This window comes from Anguilla rostrata, chromosome 9 (genome assembly GCF_018555375.3).
Source record: "Anguilla rostrata isolate EN2019 chromosome 9, ASM1855537v3, whole genome shotgun sequence".
Classification (NCBI taxonomy): Eukaryota; Metazoa; Chordata; class Actinopteri; order Anguilliformes; family Anguillidae; genus Anguilla; species Anguilla rostrata.
The window spans coordinates 42,672,619-42,689,733 of record NC_057941.1 but is presented as its reverse complement, the minus strand read 5'-3'; the positions used below and the strand labels follow the sequence as shown (position 1 = coordinate 42,689,733).

General features: G+C 42.2%; 1 protein-coding gene across 2 annotated transcripts; it reads left to right on the top strand.

Moving 5' to 3' along the window:
• Positions 1 to 1,567: 1,567 nt before the first annotated feature.
• On the top strand, positions 1,568 to 16,194 carry trpv1 (transient receptor potential cation channel, subfamily V, member 1). 2 transcript variants are annotated; one of them, XM_064352258.1, is made up of 16 exons: positions 1,568 to 1,712; positions 4,383 to 4,619; positions 5,982 to 6,139; positions 6,982 to 7,137; positions 7,269 to 7,406; positions 7,895 to 8,193; positions 8,461 to 8,637; positions 8,874 to 9,029; positions 9,176 to 9,271; positions 9,873 to 9,943; positions 11,002 to 11,167; positions 11,504 to 11,570; positions 11,957 to 12,279; positions 12,837 to 12,958; positions 13,898 to 13,998; positions 15,329 to 16,194. In XM_064352258.1, the coding sequence occupies exons 2-16, from the start codon at positions 4,405 to 4,407 to the stop codon at positions 15,454 to 15,456; spliced, it is 2,373 nt and encodes a 790-aa protein (XP_064208328.1). In that variant the 5' UTR covers positions 1,568 to 1,712; positions 4,383 to 4,404; the 3' UTR covers positions 15,457 to 16,194. The 2 variants fall into 2 exon arrangements, with proteins under 2 accessions (XP_064208328.1, XP_064208329.1); XM_064352259.1 differs by lacking the exon at positions 1,568 to 1,712 and adding an exon at positions 2,480 to 2,747.
• The last annotated feature ends 921 nt before the right edge of the window (positions 16,195 to 17,115 follow it).

The following is a 17,115-nucleotide window of genomic DNA, read 5'->3' as shown; positions in this document are numbered from 1 at the left end:
TTCAGGCCATAAGTATTTTGACAGTGACACTTTTTTGTTGTTTTCGCTCTGTACTGCAAAACATTAGATTTGAAATACAGCAATGAATGTGATGTTAAAGTGCGGACTGTCAGTTTTAACTTGAGGGTATTTACATCCGTATCGGGTGATGCGTGTAGCAATTACAGGCCTTTTTATACATAGTGCCCCCATTTTAGGGAACTGAAAGTAATTGGATCAAATTAACTTAGTCTTAAAGTCGTCATATTTAGTATTTGGTTGCAAGTCCTTTTCGCGGTCGATAGCTGCCTGAAGTGATGACCCATAGACATCACCAGATGCCAGGTGTCTTCCCGTCCGATGGTCTGCAGCCATCTTCAGTTCCTGTTTCGAGGGTGCAGTCGCGTCTTCAGCAAGTGAGACGCACGTTCGGTTGGATTTAGGTGGAGTGACTGACGTGGCCAGTCATGAACATTCCCCTTTTTGGCCATGAAAAGCTCCTTGGGTGCTCTAGCGCGTTTGGGATCGTTGTCCTGCTGCAATGTGAACTGCCGCCCGGTGCATTTTGGGACATTTGGTTTGATCTAGGTAGATAAGGTGTTTCTTGCACACTTCAGAATTCATCCTGCTGCTGTCAGCAGTCACATGATTACTAAAACCAAGTGAGCCAGTTGCAGTAGGAGCCATAGCACCACCTCCACCGTGTTTCACAAAATGAGGTGGCATGCTTTAGATCACGAGCAGTTTCTTCTTTTTTCCGTCACAGGTTAATACTGGTCTCATCTGTCCATAAAACTTTGTTCCAGACTGTTTTTATGTGCCTTTTTTTTTTAAAGCAAACTAACCAGGCTGTTCTGTTTTTTAGGCTTATCTATAGTTTGCATCTTGCAGTGAGCCCTCTGAGGTTATGCAGGTGTGGTCTTTTCTTTATGGTAGTCTTTGAAACATCTGTGCCTACAGCCTGGAGAGTGTTGTTGATCCAGGCCGTTGGCATAAGGGGTTTTTTTTTTGTAGGGTTTTTTTTTCTTCACAAGCGAAGGTATTTTTCTGTCATCAACAATTAGTGGTCTACTTCTGCTTTCCTGTCGTTGACATTTCTTTTGTCCTTCTGTCGAGAGATAGTCGCAACAGGCTCCAAATTCAAATGCCACACCTAGAATCAACTCAACATTTTGTTAGTTGTCTTGTGCATCAACACACAGCTGGCCAATGTACAGCTGGACAGCCAGTTAATTTTATTTCCTCTAAAATGGAGGAACTATGTCTGAAAAGGGCTGTAACTCTTACACAGATATGGATATAAATACCCAAGCTATATACATTAAAACTTGTGGTAAGTCATCAAAAGCATCTTTAACCACACACTGACAAACATATTCAGTGATTATTAGTACTAACAATGGCAATCTTTGCAATAATTTCACACAAAAGTAACTGTACACTATTCTACCACAGAAGTGAAGTCTTTTATAAAATGCTCCATAATGACTTGCATAAATCAGTATGGAGGAGACACTATTGAAAACAAAAGGAGAATTGTCATGGAAACAAGTTGGTGAACCAGCATGTCAACCGCCGATGAACAGTATCGCCTCTTTTAAACTGGTCACATGAACATATCTATATCAGCTATGCAGAAGCGTCTACAGGAAGTTCAGCAAAGCTGTGGTTCAGTGCAGAGGCAAAACATCTTAAGTGCCAGTCACAGACTACTGAGAAAAATCCGTGCCAAGGTAAGTGAAGAGACTCCATTTAAGACACAAGAATGAGATTCAATTAAACTGTAAGACGTACTTTTACTATGTGAAAATAAAGTAGAGTTAGTTTCTTAAGGGCAAAGACACTGCTTCCAGTGTGGAGATGAATGATAATAGAACCAAATCACACCAGCGCTATTGGTAGCCCTGGGTGTCATGACAACAAAGCAATGTGCAGTGAAGATGGATAATCTAATTTAAACCAACTTCATACACTACAATATGTTGGCATATTCCTTTAAAAAGAATGTATTCACATTTCACCTCTCTGGTGCCTAATCCTCTCAAAGGTCTGGAAAAAAGGAAGATAAAACCTTCTCTAAGGCAAAAAGAAATCTAGGCTACAATTGGGAAGTGAAAGCAAGATTACCTCCATTTTGGAGTACAGGGTGTTGTGGAAATGTTTTCTTTCAATGCTTAATACAGTACAGTAAAACAATTGTTAGCTCAGTGACATCAGAAAATACTGTCATTTAAAATTGTTAATGTTTATTTTTAAAAAAAGGAGTAAAGATTTTACTGGCAATGTCTGGAAAGTAACACGAGAGACAGAATTATTGATTTTCTCACAACGAGACGCAGAGAAAAAAACTCCTAATACAAACGCTGCTCGAACACTCAGGACTGTGGTAATGCACTCTTGCTCTCAGAGGACGTACGGTGTAAGGAGGAGCACAGCATCCACCCCCCACCCTCCACCCCCACACCGCCCATCCACAGCATCCACCCCCCACCTCCACCCCCCACACCGCCCATTCAAAGCATCCTGCCCAGCAGTACTGTACAGCTTCATTCAGTCTGCTTCTCACGGCCTGAAAACACCCACCAATATCGGATTTTAACGACGCTGACTTTTAAAAAACTTTTGTACTTCCATTGCCACGTGAACGTGTTTTAAAGGAAGTGAGGCGTGAAAAAATGAAGAAATAAATAATAATAAACACAACGGGATACAACGGCAGGGCATACTGCAGCCCGCAGTAAACACTGTGAAACAGGGAGCACGTTCGTGTGAGTACGGTTCTTCTGTAATCTGCATGTGAAAAGTAACTGCTGCTATATTAATTACTGTATGTTCTTGTCAGAGCCCCGCCTTTGACAATAATAAAAGATAAATAAAATGTGGACCACTTGTTTTTTTGTATATTGTAAAATTAGAGGCTTAGCATTGGATAGCAATATTTCTCATTTAGCAAAACACACCACAAGGTGAGCCATTACCCCAACCAGCACTAGAGGACAGAACATAATCAAATAAATGTCTATCTTATCTCAGTATACAGAGGGGGAAGTGGTTGTAATGAGGTTATAAAGTCTTCTCAATAACCTACATTTTTTCATTTTTTAGATAATGTGGTAAAAATCCATTACAATAGCTGCAACGTCAAGAATTTTGAAGTCACTGGCAGAGTACATTGTGTATAGAAATAGTCCATTGTAACTTTAATTTGCCTGGCAGATGACATTTTTCTCTCTTCTTTTGTATTTCTTTGGTTTTTCTTCATAGCCAAGTGTCAGATATGATTGTTTATATCCTACATTAAGGGGAATGGTCTAGCAATGTCAAAAACATTTGAAAAAACAAAGCTAAAAAAAAAGAGATGTGATATTTAGCCACTGAAACCTCAACACAAGAGAACAAGGAAAATCCATGTTTGAGATCTGATTACAACAAAATGGAAGCATTAATAATTAATTTCACACAGACACTGAACACAGCTGACAGTAATCATTATTATTCTTGCTCATGCCAATAGTCAGCATGACTGTGGTACCTTATAAGCCCTATATTCACATGCTGAAAATGATTTTTAGGATGTAAGATTGGTTACAATACCAATCTATTATTTATTATTTATTATTTTCTGTTACAATGGGAAATTGCTTAGCAGAGTCCAGAAATGTCCTCGTTGATTTTGTTTATCACATGTAACTTTGGTGAGGCGTGTGAATATAGGCACTGATTTTTGTCTATGGCAGGCCAATGTGTTGCAAATATAAAAGCACTGACAAAACTTCCCTGTTTCCAGGGTCTTCTGATATTTGTGGATGAAATGGTTTCACTGTGAGTCATTGTGAGTGGAAACCTCGTGTCCTGTTTGCTTGGGTCTCTTTAAAAATAGATCCTGTGGTATTACTGACATAAAGTGATGAGTCTGCGTGCGAGGATTGAATGCATCTCACAACTTGTAGGACTTGATTGTGTATTGAGCAATAATTGTGGGGAAATAGTCCCTCTTCAAAGTGCAGCTAACCAAGTGATTTTGTTTTTGAATTCCTGAAGGCAGCATTAATGTTTCAGGACTCAAACTACAGAAGGTGTCCGTGTTGTCATGGGAGACAGCTAATAAATGCCGTCCTTGTTGTGCTTTTTGTGATGCACCATCACAAGACTCCACACACACACACACACACACACACACGTGTTCAGAGGTCAAGGCTGCGAATGTCACACAGAATATGATGCAGAACATCCCTATGAGGTACAGCGGTGGTGCACCGCACATGTCACTCTTCCTCTGTCTGCTGCCCTTCAGCGGCTGGCACACAGAGCTTTTTAAGGCAAGTTTTTTTTTTAAAAAACAACAAAAAAAAAAACACCCACATGACTGTTGATGCACTTCCTCTCTCTCTTCTTGCTGCCAGGCCACCGCTGTGAGGAGGAGCCATGAGCAAGTTTAACGTCACAGAGAAGGCGCCCTTCTCCCTGGAGATGGACGACAGGACCAAACCGGAGAAGTCGCACGGCGGCAAGAATGACCGGCTGTCCTCGGCTCTTGGCATGGGCGGCTCGGAGAAGGAGCCGGCCCCCATGGACTCCAACTATCAGGAGGACTTGGCAGACACAAAGCCAAAAATCAGATTCAATTTGAACTTTGACAAGTAAGCCGGCGTGTCCCCTGCACTAATATAATATTCCGAAAAACTCCATTTTGAAACCAGCAATGAAACAAGAGTTCTGGTATTTTTTGGTTAAAATTGATTGGAAATGTAATGAGCTAACTGGTATTCTCCATCACCATGCTTCCACTTCTCAAAACAGAAATATCCAGTTAATTAAACATAATTTAGTAGAAGGGTATTGAAACTTTGCAGATGATCTGTTACTTCCTGAAATGATGTTACTTCCTGTAAACTGAAGTAGTTGCATTTAGGCTTTGTTGCTATTGATGTGTACAAATGACTTTTATCATAAGATACAGCTCCTCACACGCTCTTTAAACAGTATTGACTACCTACCATAACCACTATATGAAAATTATCATGCTACATTTCCACAATTTATTCCGAAATACTGAGTTTTTGTATCTTCTACAAAGGTCATGGGTGATTAAACAATGGAGGTCTTTCTAATTGGCTGAATAACAAGCCCTTGTAGTCTGACTAACTAGTCTAACAAGCAAACAAGATTTTACCCATATTTATAAACTTGAAAAAACCCAATATTGTCTTCTCTTTCTAAGGACATTGCCCATAACCTGTATACTTAGAATGAAGGCATATAGTGGCCATAATCCTATCAGTATCAAGAGACACATCTTACACATAAGAATGTCATCCACCACAATTTACACCTTACTGACTGGAAAATGGCTTCCCTCTTTTGTAAGGAACATCGTTAACATTGTCTAATGTTGTCTAATCAGTGCATCATAGACACCATAGCCCTGGAGTGTGCACTTTCCACCCATGGTCACCCTCACAGTTCTGTTCCACTGAAGCTCAAGCCAAATGTGCCCTGACAGCCAGTCCTCTTTCAGCCACTGAGATCTCCTCTTGTAGCCATGCTTGTCATAGTTACAGACAACGAGACCCGTTCAGCATTTTTCGATATTTGCAGTGTTGCCTCACAGCAAGAAGGTCCTGGGTTTAAATCTGGCCTGGCCCTTTCTGTGTGCAGTTTGCGTGTTCTCCCTGTGTCTGTGTGGGTTTCCTCCCATAGTCCTAAGACATGCAGGTGGGCTAACTGAAGACTCTAAATTGCCCATAGGTATGAGTGTATGAGTAAATGGTGTGCGCTCTGGTGTGCGACCCTGCCCAGGATAAGCGGGTATCGATGATGGATGGATGAAAATTATGAGTGACAGGTGTAGCAGCATCTGCTGGTGGCAGACTCTGCACAAACAGGGTTCTATTGTGAACTGTGAACCATCGTCTAACCTGCTTGTGCCGTTTCATTTAAGAACCTAGTGTGAAATGACAGAGGCAAACTACAATTTATGTTTATTTCTGTCTCCACGACAGGTCTGTCAGAGAATCTGCGGGGAACAAAGACCGCCGGGAAACCAAGAAATTTGACATTAAGCAGCTGTTTGAAGCAGCAGCGAGTGGAGACGTCGCCCATCTTCAGGGGTTACACGACTATCTGCATCGGACGATGAAACACCTCACCAATTCAGAATGTATGGGAGAAAAGCTACAGGTTTTATCATCCAGCAAGAGCTCTGATCAGACATACGTCACCAGGGGCAAATACACACAGTCACACTCACGTCGTATTTACATATTTAATAATAGCATTAACTTAATTTATCATGCTCCCACTATGGAACTGTTGTAGTCCAGATTTCATGCAGTAGAACAAATAAAAAGAAGCTTTAAAAGGACATTTAAATATTTTAAAAAATATTTTAAAAGAGTTGATAAAAACATCTAAAAATGCAATGACCAAGTGAAATAGACAAAAGCTACTGTTGAAAGATGCATTGAAAAAAATTGAGCTAAAAACCTTCTTAAACAAGTGAGTTTTCATTTGAGTCTTAAAATTTTCAGTGGATTTAGCCTCTCTGGTTTGCTGTGGGAGAGAGTTCCATAGCGTAGAAACATAAAACAGAAAGATGCCTCTCCACTTTCTCTGTGCTTTACCCTGGGAAAACTGGAGCAGGCTGGCTACTGCAGATCTGAGGTCATGTCAGGGATGATATTTGGTAAGATATCAATAATGTACTCAGGTGCTAGGCCATTTAAAGCATCAAAAAACAGCAAGTTTGTATCAGAACACATCGCCACATTTTGTACTAGTTGCAGCTGGTCTATTTTTTATTTGATTTTTTTTGGGGGGGGACAAATAAAGAGACCACTGCAGTAGTCTAAATTACCGATGGCATGTACTTATTTCTCTGCATTAGCTTATGACTGGAAAAACCTTACTTTTGCAGTTCCTGAGACTATTGAAGACACAATATAGAAACCGACATAGACACGAACATTAATACAAACATTGATACATCTACCTTTTTTCCAGATCAAGAAAAAAATGGTAAAAATGTGTTACTGAAAGCTCTTCTAAACCTGAAGAATGGTAGAAATGACACCATAGAATATCTCCTTGACATTGCAGAGAAGATGGGAGATTTAGACAAGTTTGTCAATGCTGCCTACACAGACAACTTTTATAAAGGTGAGTTACTGGCCAGTCAGAATTAGTTTTTTGTTAGTAGCAACTTTATTGTATAAGTATGCTAAAACGTTATTCCATTCTGTACATGGTAGTGTATTCATTCTGCCATTTTGTGTGTATGCATGATGTAGGCCAGTCAGCCCTTCATATTGCGATTGAAAGAAGGAGCTCCTACTTTGTGCGACTGCTTGTCCAAAAAGGAGCTGATGTCCATGCCAAAGCTTGCGGGAAATTCTTCCAGAAAAATAAAGGAGCGTTCTTTTATTTTGGTAAGTCACACCATAACTGCTTTCATTTTCCCTGTCAGCATGGAGTCAGCCCTTGAAGGTGTCAGATCACAGACATGTGATTAGATTGTCCTTAACTGAAGATTCTGCTGGTGGTATAACAATCACCTCTGGTAATTGAAAGTAGTGGAGTTCTGCAACACTGACTTAAAATCTTTAAGAAATCTACCCTTTAAAGTGCATGATCTGTGGATTGATGCTCCATCGCTGTTACAGATTTCGGAACACAGAACACATTTGTTCAGGGACCGTTATAATTAAAAATATTCAGTGATAAGAATGTGGTCACACAAGACATCCTGGCACCCGCTGCCTACCCTCACCACATGTAATTGAACTGTAGTCCTCCAAATACAGTGACTGTGCAGTTTAGCCCTTGCACTGCAGAGTGAGAACCACTGAGTGCATGCTTGTCTGTGATGTCACAGTAAGTGTCCTTCCTCATGAAAGTGCACCTTTCCCACTCGTAGGTGAGTTGCCATTATCACTGGCAGCCTGCACCAATCAGCTGGACATTGTGAAATTCCTCATGGACAACCCCTATCAGAAAGTGCGCATCACAGAGACAGACTCCATGGGCAACATGGTGCTGCATGCTCTGGTCATGATCGCGGACAACAGCCCCGAGAACACCGAATTTGTCAACATGATGTACGACGAGATCCTCACCTGTGCAGCAAAGCTCCACCCCAAAACCAAACTGGAGGACATTGAAAACCACCAAGGTTTGACTCCCATAAAGCTGGCAGCCAAGACTGGAAAGATTGGGGTAGGTTCCTGCTGTAGCTATGATATGTGTAGTCCAAGGTCTACTCAGAGACTTTGGACTACAAAAATCTAACCTTGAGCTGGAAATACATGTCCTGGTAGCTCCTGGTCCAGGCAGCTCATCGCCCCAGATATGTAGCCACATTGCTCCACCGTGATAACTTCACCGTGTTCCCCAGTGATCACATTGATTATGTCGCCTGAATTGGAAGTTACGTTCTTGTCTCTAAGCAACATTACCTCACATCTCTGCCATTCTCTTCCCCAGATGTTTAAGCACATGATGCAGCGCGAGTTCCAGGATGCAGAGAGTAAACACTTGTCCCGCAAGTTCACCGAGTGGGTCTATGGGCCCGTGCACTGCTCCCTATATGACCTCGCCTCCATCGACACCTTCGAAAACAATTCCGTGCTGGAGATCATTGTATATGGCAGCGAAATTCCGGTAAGAAAAGGGATAGGTCAATTTCAGTTTCATTCACCGCTCATTCGCTGTTACAGCATGATGTCATAATGAGCAGCACCTATGCGAAAGATCCATTGGAGAATTATCTGCCAGTACCGGAACCGTTTGGGATATGTTGCCAAGCAACGCAAACGCAGGTGGAGATATTCCTGGGTTGATGCGGAACTATTGTGTCATATATATCTTAAACTCATTGTATATTTATTGCATTTCAGAATCGCCATGAAATGCTTGATGTTGGACCTCTTGCCAGATTGCTTGATGAAAAGTGGAACAGGTTTGGCAAATGGATATTCAACTTCAATTTCTTTGTTTATCTGGTGTACCTGATTATCTTCAGCCTGGTATCTTACAACAGACAGGAGCAAAAGGTAAGGCCTTTCTTTGCCGGGGTCATATTTACACAGTTTTGTAATCAGAGGTCATTATGTTTCAATGAATGGCTTGCGAATTCTGAAAAAATATGAGAAAAGATACTGTTTTTGCCCCGAAGTTGACACATCATCTTGACTTGCAGCCACTGCTTACCTTGGAGCATACCCCCTTCGGCTACCTGTTGCTGACCGGCCAGGTCATCTCGGCAGTGGGAGCCCTGTTTCTCTTCATCAAAGGAGTGAGTGTGCTGTGTGTGTACATGAGCATTTTGCTCATCACCCAAAGAAATCTCAATGCTGCTGGCTTGTCCAAGAAATGCTCTAGTCCTTAGTGCAGTGATGCAATATCCAGTCCTGACCATGTCCTGACAGTTATGCACCATGAGGGAGGGAGGCCCCAGTGTCACCCAGTGGAGGAGTTTCTATTTTACTGCAGGGTTTCGCCTGGCCAGGGCCGGACTGAGAGCTTAATTCGGTGTTGATATTTCTCGTCTTGACCGGCACACCCCTACTGGCAAGAGGGGATTGCACATTTTGATTGTGGACCGGGGGGTGGGAGATAGCAATTGTTAACTGGGGGGGATTATGATTGCGGGCTAGGCAGGGGTTATTGCCATCACGGTCGGGGGAGGGGGTGGGGGGGGGGATGGCCATCATTAACCAGGGTTGCGCTGTGCAGCTTTGCCAGTGGACAGGAAAGTGAAAAACAGAAATTAGGACATGTGCAGCCTCCCAAATTACTGTATTTCACCAGTAGACAGTATTATCAAGCATCACTTGGTTGTCCTAACCAGTTTAAATGTGGAATGCTTGTCTGACCCACAACTTTGTTATTCTAAGATCGTGGAATTCAAGCGGAAGCCTATGACGCTGCAAGCTTTGCTGTCAGATGGATACAGTGACCTTCTCTTGTAAGTTGAAAGTTTTCAGTTTTGATGAGTTGACCACTTCTTCAGATTGCCACATTATTATCCTACCATCAGTCATATGGTTATTTCTAGGTTATGTCAGTCATGACATAGAACCGACAGATGGGTGACACATTAAAGGAAAAACCAACATACAGTGTTTTAGTAAGGTGTTGGGCCACCGTGAGCGGCCAGAACAGCTTCAATGCACCTTGGCATAGATTCTACAAGAATATTTTGGTATCGTTCTCTTGGCGTACACCACACATGCATTCGCCCACTTGTCGAGAATATGGTGAAGGATGACTCATCTGACCATATCACTTTTTTCCTTATCTCTGTAGACCAGTGCCTATGGTTTCTGCACTACTGGACTTTCAAATGTGCATTTGTCTTTGTAATGAGGGGTTTATGCACTGCAACCCTACTATAATATCCCTCTCTATGTAGTTGTCGATGGACTTCCTGACACAGTCTTCTTATCACATGCTGCATTGACATCCTCAGTCACCTGAGGAAGAGTTGCTCTTCTGTTTTTTCCTTACATATTGCACTAATGCACAAGCATGACGGTCTTTGAATGTGAGCTCTCAACCACAATTTCAGACCCTATTTACTGATGTCTTTGCATTAGATCTAAATGCAGATGTCACTTCAGTCACTGTTCCTATTGAAACTCTAGCCAGTTGAGCGGTCTTTGTGACTGAAGCTCCTGCCATCCGTGCCCCCGATAACGAACCCCCTTTCAAAGTCACTGAGATCCTTTCCTCCAACTGGGCCTGCTCAGGATTTTTATACGTGCCACAGAGCATGACAAGATGTTAATTCCTTAATTGTATCATGCAGTACACCTTGTATGGAGGCATCTGCATTCGTCATGTTTCTCCACCCGCTTATTCAGGTTTTTCCTTTAATTTGTCGCCCGTCTGTACATTTTGCTAGCTGTGGCCAGTCCGTTCTAAGTAAGTCTGTGTACTCTAAACCTGTATTTTTCCAGATGTGTCTCTTCGCCCCATGTTTCCCCTGAGCTCTCTCGATCCAGTGGTGTCTTCTGCTCCTAGTTTCCTGCAGGCAATTCTCTTCTTCATCACGGCAGCGTTGTACCTCTCTGGGAAGCAGGTGTATGTGTCCTGTCTGGTGGTGTGTCTGGCCCTCAGCTGGGTGAACCTCCTCTACTTCTCCAGGGGATGCAGGTCCTTGGGCATCTACAGCGTAATGATTCAGAAGGTGCATGTTACCGGCCTCTACAACAGTTTAATTTTAATGACAGATGGAGATAGACAAACATGAAATGTGCTTGTGTTCACATTAGTAAGATATTATTTTAGACAACTGAATGAAGCTCATTAAAGAGAAAAATAAAATAAACAGCAATCATGTTTATGTAATTTTTAAGAATGCATACTTGTGCAGCAGTCATTGACATTGCTGTGTTGTTACATTGTTGTTCTCACAGTCCCAACAAATATCCGATTTACATTTTTACAAATAAATTAAAATTACAAATGAGTTTTGACCATTAGAGTTTCCATCTTTTGTTTTCTCTTTCTCTGTCCTGGCTAGATGATTCTCAGTGAGATTTTTCGCTTTCTCCTTGTCTACATGGTCTTCCTCTTTGGATTTTCTGCAGGTATCCACCTCTGTCTTTCCATTGCAAGGCGTGGCTGGCAGTAGACAATGAGAACTACACTATAAAAGCTCATTTTTGTTTATTTATGTATTTTTTCAGCACAATGGAAGTGTTAAAATCGCTGTCAATGTGCAGGTTTATCTGAGCTGGCATGTTCATTTTAAGTGTTACAATATTTTACATTTTATTTCATGTTAATTAAATAATGTGTTGGTCCTATTATTAGTTAAATACATTATGATGATTCAATACAAAGCAAGAAAAATTTTTTTATGTGGTTTAAAGGACAGCAGAGCATATTTATGAGTATTTGGTGTATCCAGCCAAATCATTAAACCAAAAAAGTACAAGTGTGCAAGTAATCAAACCTCTTTCTGTCTGCACAGCTGTGGTGACACTGCTAGATGAGCCTGTCCATAAAGAGGGGCGGTTTGCTTTCGTCGCTGACCCTGCCGATGGGGAAAAAGAGTTATGCAAGAAGCCCACCTTCAAGAGCATCCAGTTTGCCCTTTTGGAGCTGTTCAAGTTCACCATTGGGATGGGTGACCTGGAGTTCACCGAAACATACAGCAACAAGGTGGTGTTCTACATCCTGCTCATCACCTACATCCTGCTCACCTACATCCTCCTGCTGAACATGCTGATCGCACTCATGAACAAGAAGGCAGAGGACATATCCAAGGAGAGCACTAGCATCTGGAAACTGCAGGTAGCCGAAACTCACGAGGGCCATTGTCCGGGTGGCCTCCTCCATTAGGGTCGACACCATGACAACAGGGTTGTGCTAGCATGTCGTCCCCACAGCAAGGGGTCTTCCACATCTGGTGTTCTGAACGGCATTTTCCCTCAGATTCCAGCAGGGGGGCGTAAAGTTCCCTGTGCCACACGTAGCGCAGCTGCACTAATCTGCAACGATGGGGAGCACCGAGAGCTTAGGGTTCGAGGGTGCTGTGTGGTGTTTTCGCCAAAAATGAGTGATTAACATGGGAATGCTCCGTGTTGTCACTTTTTTGCTAGACATCAGGAAAGACTTTTTAAAGCATGTTAAAACTAACATGGATGCGACACAAAACACTGCTATGAAATGCCACTTGAAAATTGTGAATCTTGTTGTGTCAAAGCTATATCATCTCTACGTGGAACCCCATAATTAAATAAAAAATTCATGATTAACTTGAAATGTGGTGGCAATAAGTGTACTTCCACCAAGTGTGACACCACATTGGTGCTACCATTTCTCAACCATCTCTGCTGTGTGTGTGACAGAGGGCCATCACCACCCTGGACGTGGAGCGGACCTTGCCCCTCTGTCTGAAGCACAAACTGCGGTCAGGGGTGCAGAAGCAGCTGGGTGGGACGGCCGGAGAGGACAAGCGCTGGTGTTTGAGGTGACCCTCTTCATTTCCACGCCGTGTCTCTCTCCCTCCACTACCAAAGCCAGGGAGGCTCAATTCCGTTTCAACTCCAGGAAATGAATTCAAAAGTGCCCATACCGTTCTCTGAGAATCTTTCAATTAATTATTTGAATTTCAGGTCATTTCTTGAATTAAATTAAATGTCTTCAAGCCTGATGAACACAGTCATCCCAATGGGATGGCACATTTAAACTATGTGTGAATGTGGGATCTGTTCAACTGTGATCTCTACAATGATACGCAGCTATTGTACAGTATGCTTTTGCTACTGAGACTATTCAGAGTATGTATCCAGGTCTGTCAACTGTTCTGTGATGGGGATGAAGATATGAATGAAAACTAGCAAGCATTCTTTGGTTTAGGTCTGAGTGGTTCGCTGTAATTTTTCTGGTGACTAGTGCCCTGGTGTTCACAGCGGACCACCAAAAGTATAAATGACACAAATTGTAGAATTCTCCTAGAAAATGGGAGCCTTAGCCTGCATATGATATTCAGGCAGAATATGCCAGCATTTGCTTTACTGCACTACAGGTCTGTTTGTGGATGATACAATGAAAAAGTTAACGCATTGCTAGCCAATGAGCCAGCCAGCCAGGACTGTAATCAAGGGGGGACAACTGGGCACATTGTCCCAGACCCTGGAGGAAGGGGGGCCCAATGGTCTATGAACTTGTAGTAAATATTATTTTCCCTTGTCAGGGATTAATATAATAATATAATTTTGTTGCGGGCCTGGGAATTTCATTTGGCAGCGCTGCAGCCAGCTTTGGCCCACGCTAACGTAGTTCCAGGACTACAGTGGAGAAGTAGCACCTAATTGCTCACTTTGCATAGTGCATGGCGTGCATTGTGGATCTGTACTCATGGATGTGTAATACTCTGACCGGAGTGTGTGTCTGATGTCGCTCGCAGAGTAGAGGAAGTGAACTGGAACAAATGGAACACTGACCTCGGCATCGTCAGTGAGGACCCTGGGAGGTGTGATTTCAGGAACCTCTCCCGTCCGGAAAGAGGTGTGTTCCAAAACCTCCCGCCTACAGACCCGAAACATGGACTCATACCTCATGAACATGAATTCACGGTCGGCCTCTAGGATTTCACAGGCAGTAAAGGTGCTCACCAGGAGTACCAGCGAGGAATTAAAATAGTAAACATGAGCGTCGTTAGTCATTACTAGCCAGCTATGAACGGAATTATGCAACAGTGAGACAGCGTTGACCTCATCTCGTCAGGGAGAAGGTTGGTTAAACCCTGGCCTGGGTGACTTGGAAGCTGGAAAATAGTCACTGGCTTACAGATGAATGCAGGGGAGGAGTGTACACACTTCAGCTCATGCAGGTGCGGGTGTCAAAGTGGACATACAACTGGTGAGCCCAAAATGGAGAGAAAAATGGTGGAGAGTGGGGGTGGGGGGGGGGGTTTGTTTTATCCCCTAGAAGAGAGTAGGTTTTTTTGGAATGTTTTTTCAAAATTCTCGTCAGTGTTCTAGAACTCCATTGCTTTCAGGCACGTTACATTACAGGCATTTAGCAGAGGCTATTATCCAGAGTGACTGTCACTACTTTTTGGTTAGCATTTACATTTCATCCATTCATACAATAGGATATATACTGAAGCAATGCAGGTTAAGTACCTTTCTCAATTCTAATCACATATTTGTGATCATACGTCTTAAGGGCAAGTCAGACCTCATGTAATCTGTGTTTTACATTTACATTGAAAGCAGCTTGCTAAACACCATTACATATAGCAAACACAGCTATGGCTTCTTATATATCAGACTAGAAACCAAACATCAAATATACACAAAAAAAACATTTGCCTCCTAGAAAGACAGGATAAAGAAAAAGGGAAGGAGAACAAGGGAGAGTGTCACAATTCATTGACCCATTGCGGATGACCCAACATAAATGCTTTGCGATGAGCTGGACATGCTGATGTAGAGTTTACCTTGGGTGACTGTGGTAATGTTGCACAGTCAGGGAGCAGTAAGATACAGTGATTACACAATTTCAGCCAGAAGAGTGCTGGTTTGCCACCAAAGTAGAGCAAGTGTACCCTTAAGCAAAAAACCCTGCGCTCCTTGAGAAAATATCCAGCTGTATACAGTACATAAAAGCGTATGCTGACCCTGTAAGTCACCATGTACACGTCAACCCTTTGAAGAGTAGGTTTTCTGGATTGCTTTTTTTTTTCTTCAAAATTTGAAGTCGGTGTTCTAGAACTCTGTTGCTTTCAATTTACCAGTACTGACTGTTACATCAGCATTAGAGTGTTCAGTTAAGACCATTCTAACCGCATATTTGTGATCTTACACTGATTAACACTGTAATGTCTTTTAAGGGTATGGCTGGCGACAAACTCTGAGACACTTAAGTAGGAGGTCACCACATCAGCGCGACCTCGAGATGACCCCCATGACAACCAGCGTAACTCATGAGGGTACAACTGTGTACCATATGCCGCCCTGATGGATAAACGGACCACCCACCACAGTAGTCACTGACGTCAGAAAATAAACATCTCAAAACGCTTCACTGTGGCAAATTCTCATCTGCTGACAAACAATATATTTAAGCAGGAAACCTTTCACGTTTCCTCGAATATGCATGAAAAATGTCTGCAGCCTTTGTATATAAATATGATTCAGGGTCTGTGTACGTATTATGCATTGAGCATATTTGTTTCATTGAATCTGTTGACATCTCAACAATAAAATGATCCCAAAATATGACAAATACTCGATAATACTTTCCTCTGAGAGGCCTTTTGTATTCATGAATGCATGACTTTAAAAGTACAGTATTTTGTGAGAAGAAACCACTTGATGTTGAAAGAGTTTGAGTTATTCCTTTTTCCATTCAAACATTCCCCTTTTATCACTAAAGTATAAAATTCTATATATGCATCAGTAGATATGAATTTGAGTCATTGAAAACTGACAGTCACACAGTGATAAAAGTTACTGTTTGTTGATTTTTATAGGATGTGTACTGCTGCAAAAAACCACTGTTGTTTGTATCAGCCAGTCCTAAACATTATAATGGAAGCTCTGCCACACAAAGTTGGGGAAAATAGATGAGTTTTGGTGTCCATTTTAGGTTGCGCTTCTGCCAACTGTCAATCACGCATATTTTCTGTCGCTCATATTTACCCAACTATATTTCCTTGTGGGGTGTCATTAAAATTTTCTCTCGTGCTTCACTTGATTTGGTTGTCATCTCTTTTTAAATGTACCCCTCAGACCTTGTTTGTTCACAACTCAAACTTTAAAACATAACATGGCAGATTATGTTTTTTTCATTCATTTCATTTGTTGGATAATATTTCAGAGTAAGTTGACTACACGACTGTAAAGGCTAATTGTGCTTCCTATAAAAAAGGCAGCATAAACTGTGAGGGAAGGGAAGTGTGAAGACCAGACGCGACCAAACAGGGGATCTATAAGTTACCAAAGGGGCACTCCAGTAACCACTGAGTCTCGTGAGAGACGAAATAAGAAGGGGGTGCTATACTCCTAAGGGACGTATCCCAAAAAATGAATAAACCCCTAAACGGGTAACTGAGGAAGAAGGAGTATATAAAGAAAATAAAGGAACGGGGAAAAGAAAAGAAAACGACTTCGACCCGAAGCAGAGAAAAAGAAAATGTCTTTTCAAAAACAAACAGAAGATGTTCTGAGGCCAAATAAAACCAGGGGGGAAACTGGTTAGTAAGAGGCAGAAAGGTTTGTGCCCCAACGGTGACACAATAACCCCTTAAAACCGCCAGCCTCAGAATCTGGACATATACCGTCCTAATACCTTTTTCCCAAAAAAACAAACAAACTGAAGTCAGAATTTCTTTGTTCTTAAAATCCTTACACCTTCCTCAGAAATACGACAGGGAACTGGCTAGAGCAAAACACGTTACACTCAAGCACCGTTCCACTGCCTACTGACGCTTTAAATACCCAGCCACAGGTGTGGCTGGTAATCAGCGGAAGATGTGAGCAACCCACAGGTGAAACCGATCAGAGGTAACCCTGCAGGAATGCACGGAATGTTCAAGCAGGAACAATCCTCCCACAGGAACCAAAAATAACGATTAGCCGAGTGGCTAATCTGCAAGCTCGAACTAATCGTCCCCAC

What these genes read in the sequence shown, in the direction of transcription:
- trpv1 (XM_064352258.1), top strand. Translation starts at nt 4,405, where the DNA reads ATGAGCAAGTTTAACGTCACAGAGAAGGCGCCCTTCTCCCTGGAGATG. An exon ending in CCAAGACTGGAAAGATTGGG is followed by an intron (nt 8,194 to 8,460) that starts GTAGGTTCCTGC and finishes TCTCTTCCCCAG; the next exon opens with ATGTTTAAGCACATGATGCA. An exon ending in CCTCTTTGGATTTTCTGCAG is followed by an intron (nt 11,571 to 11,956) that starts GTATCCACCTCT and finishes CTGTCTGCACAG; the next exon opens with CTGTGGTGACACTGCTAGAT.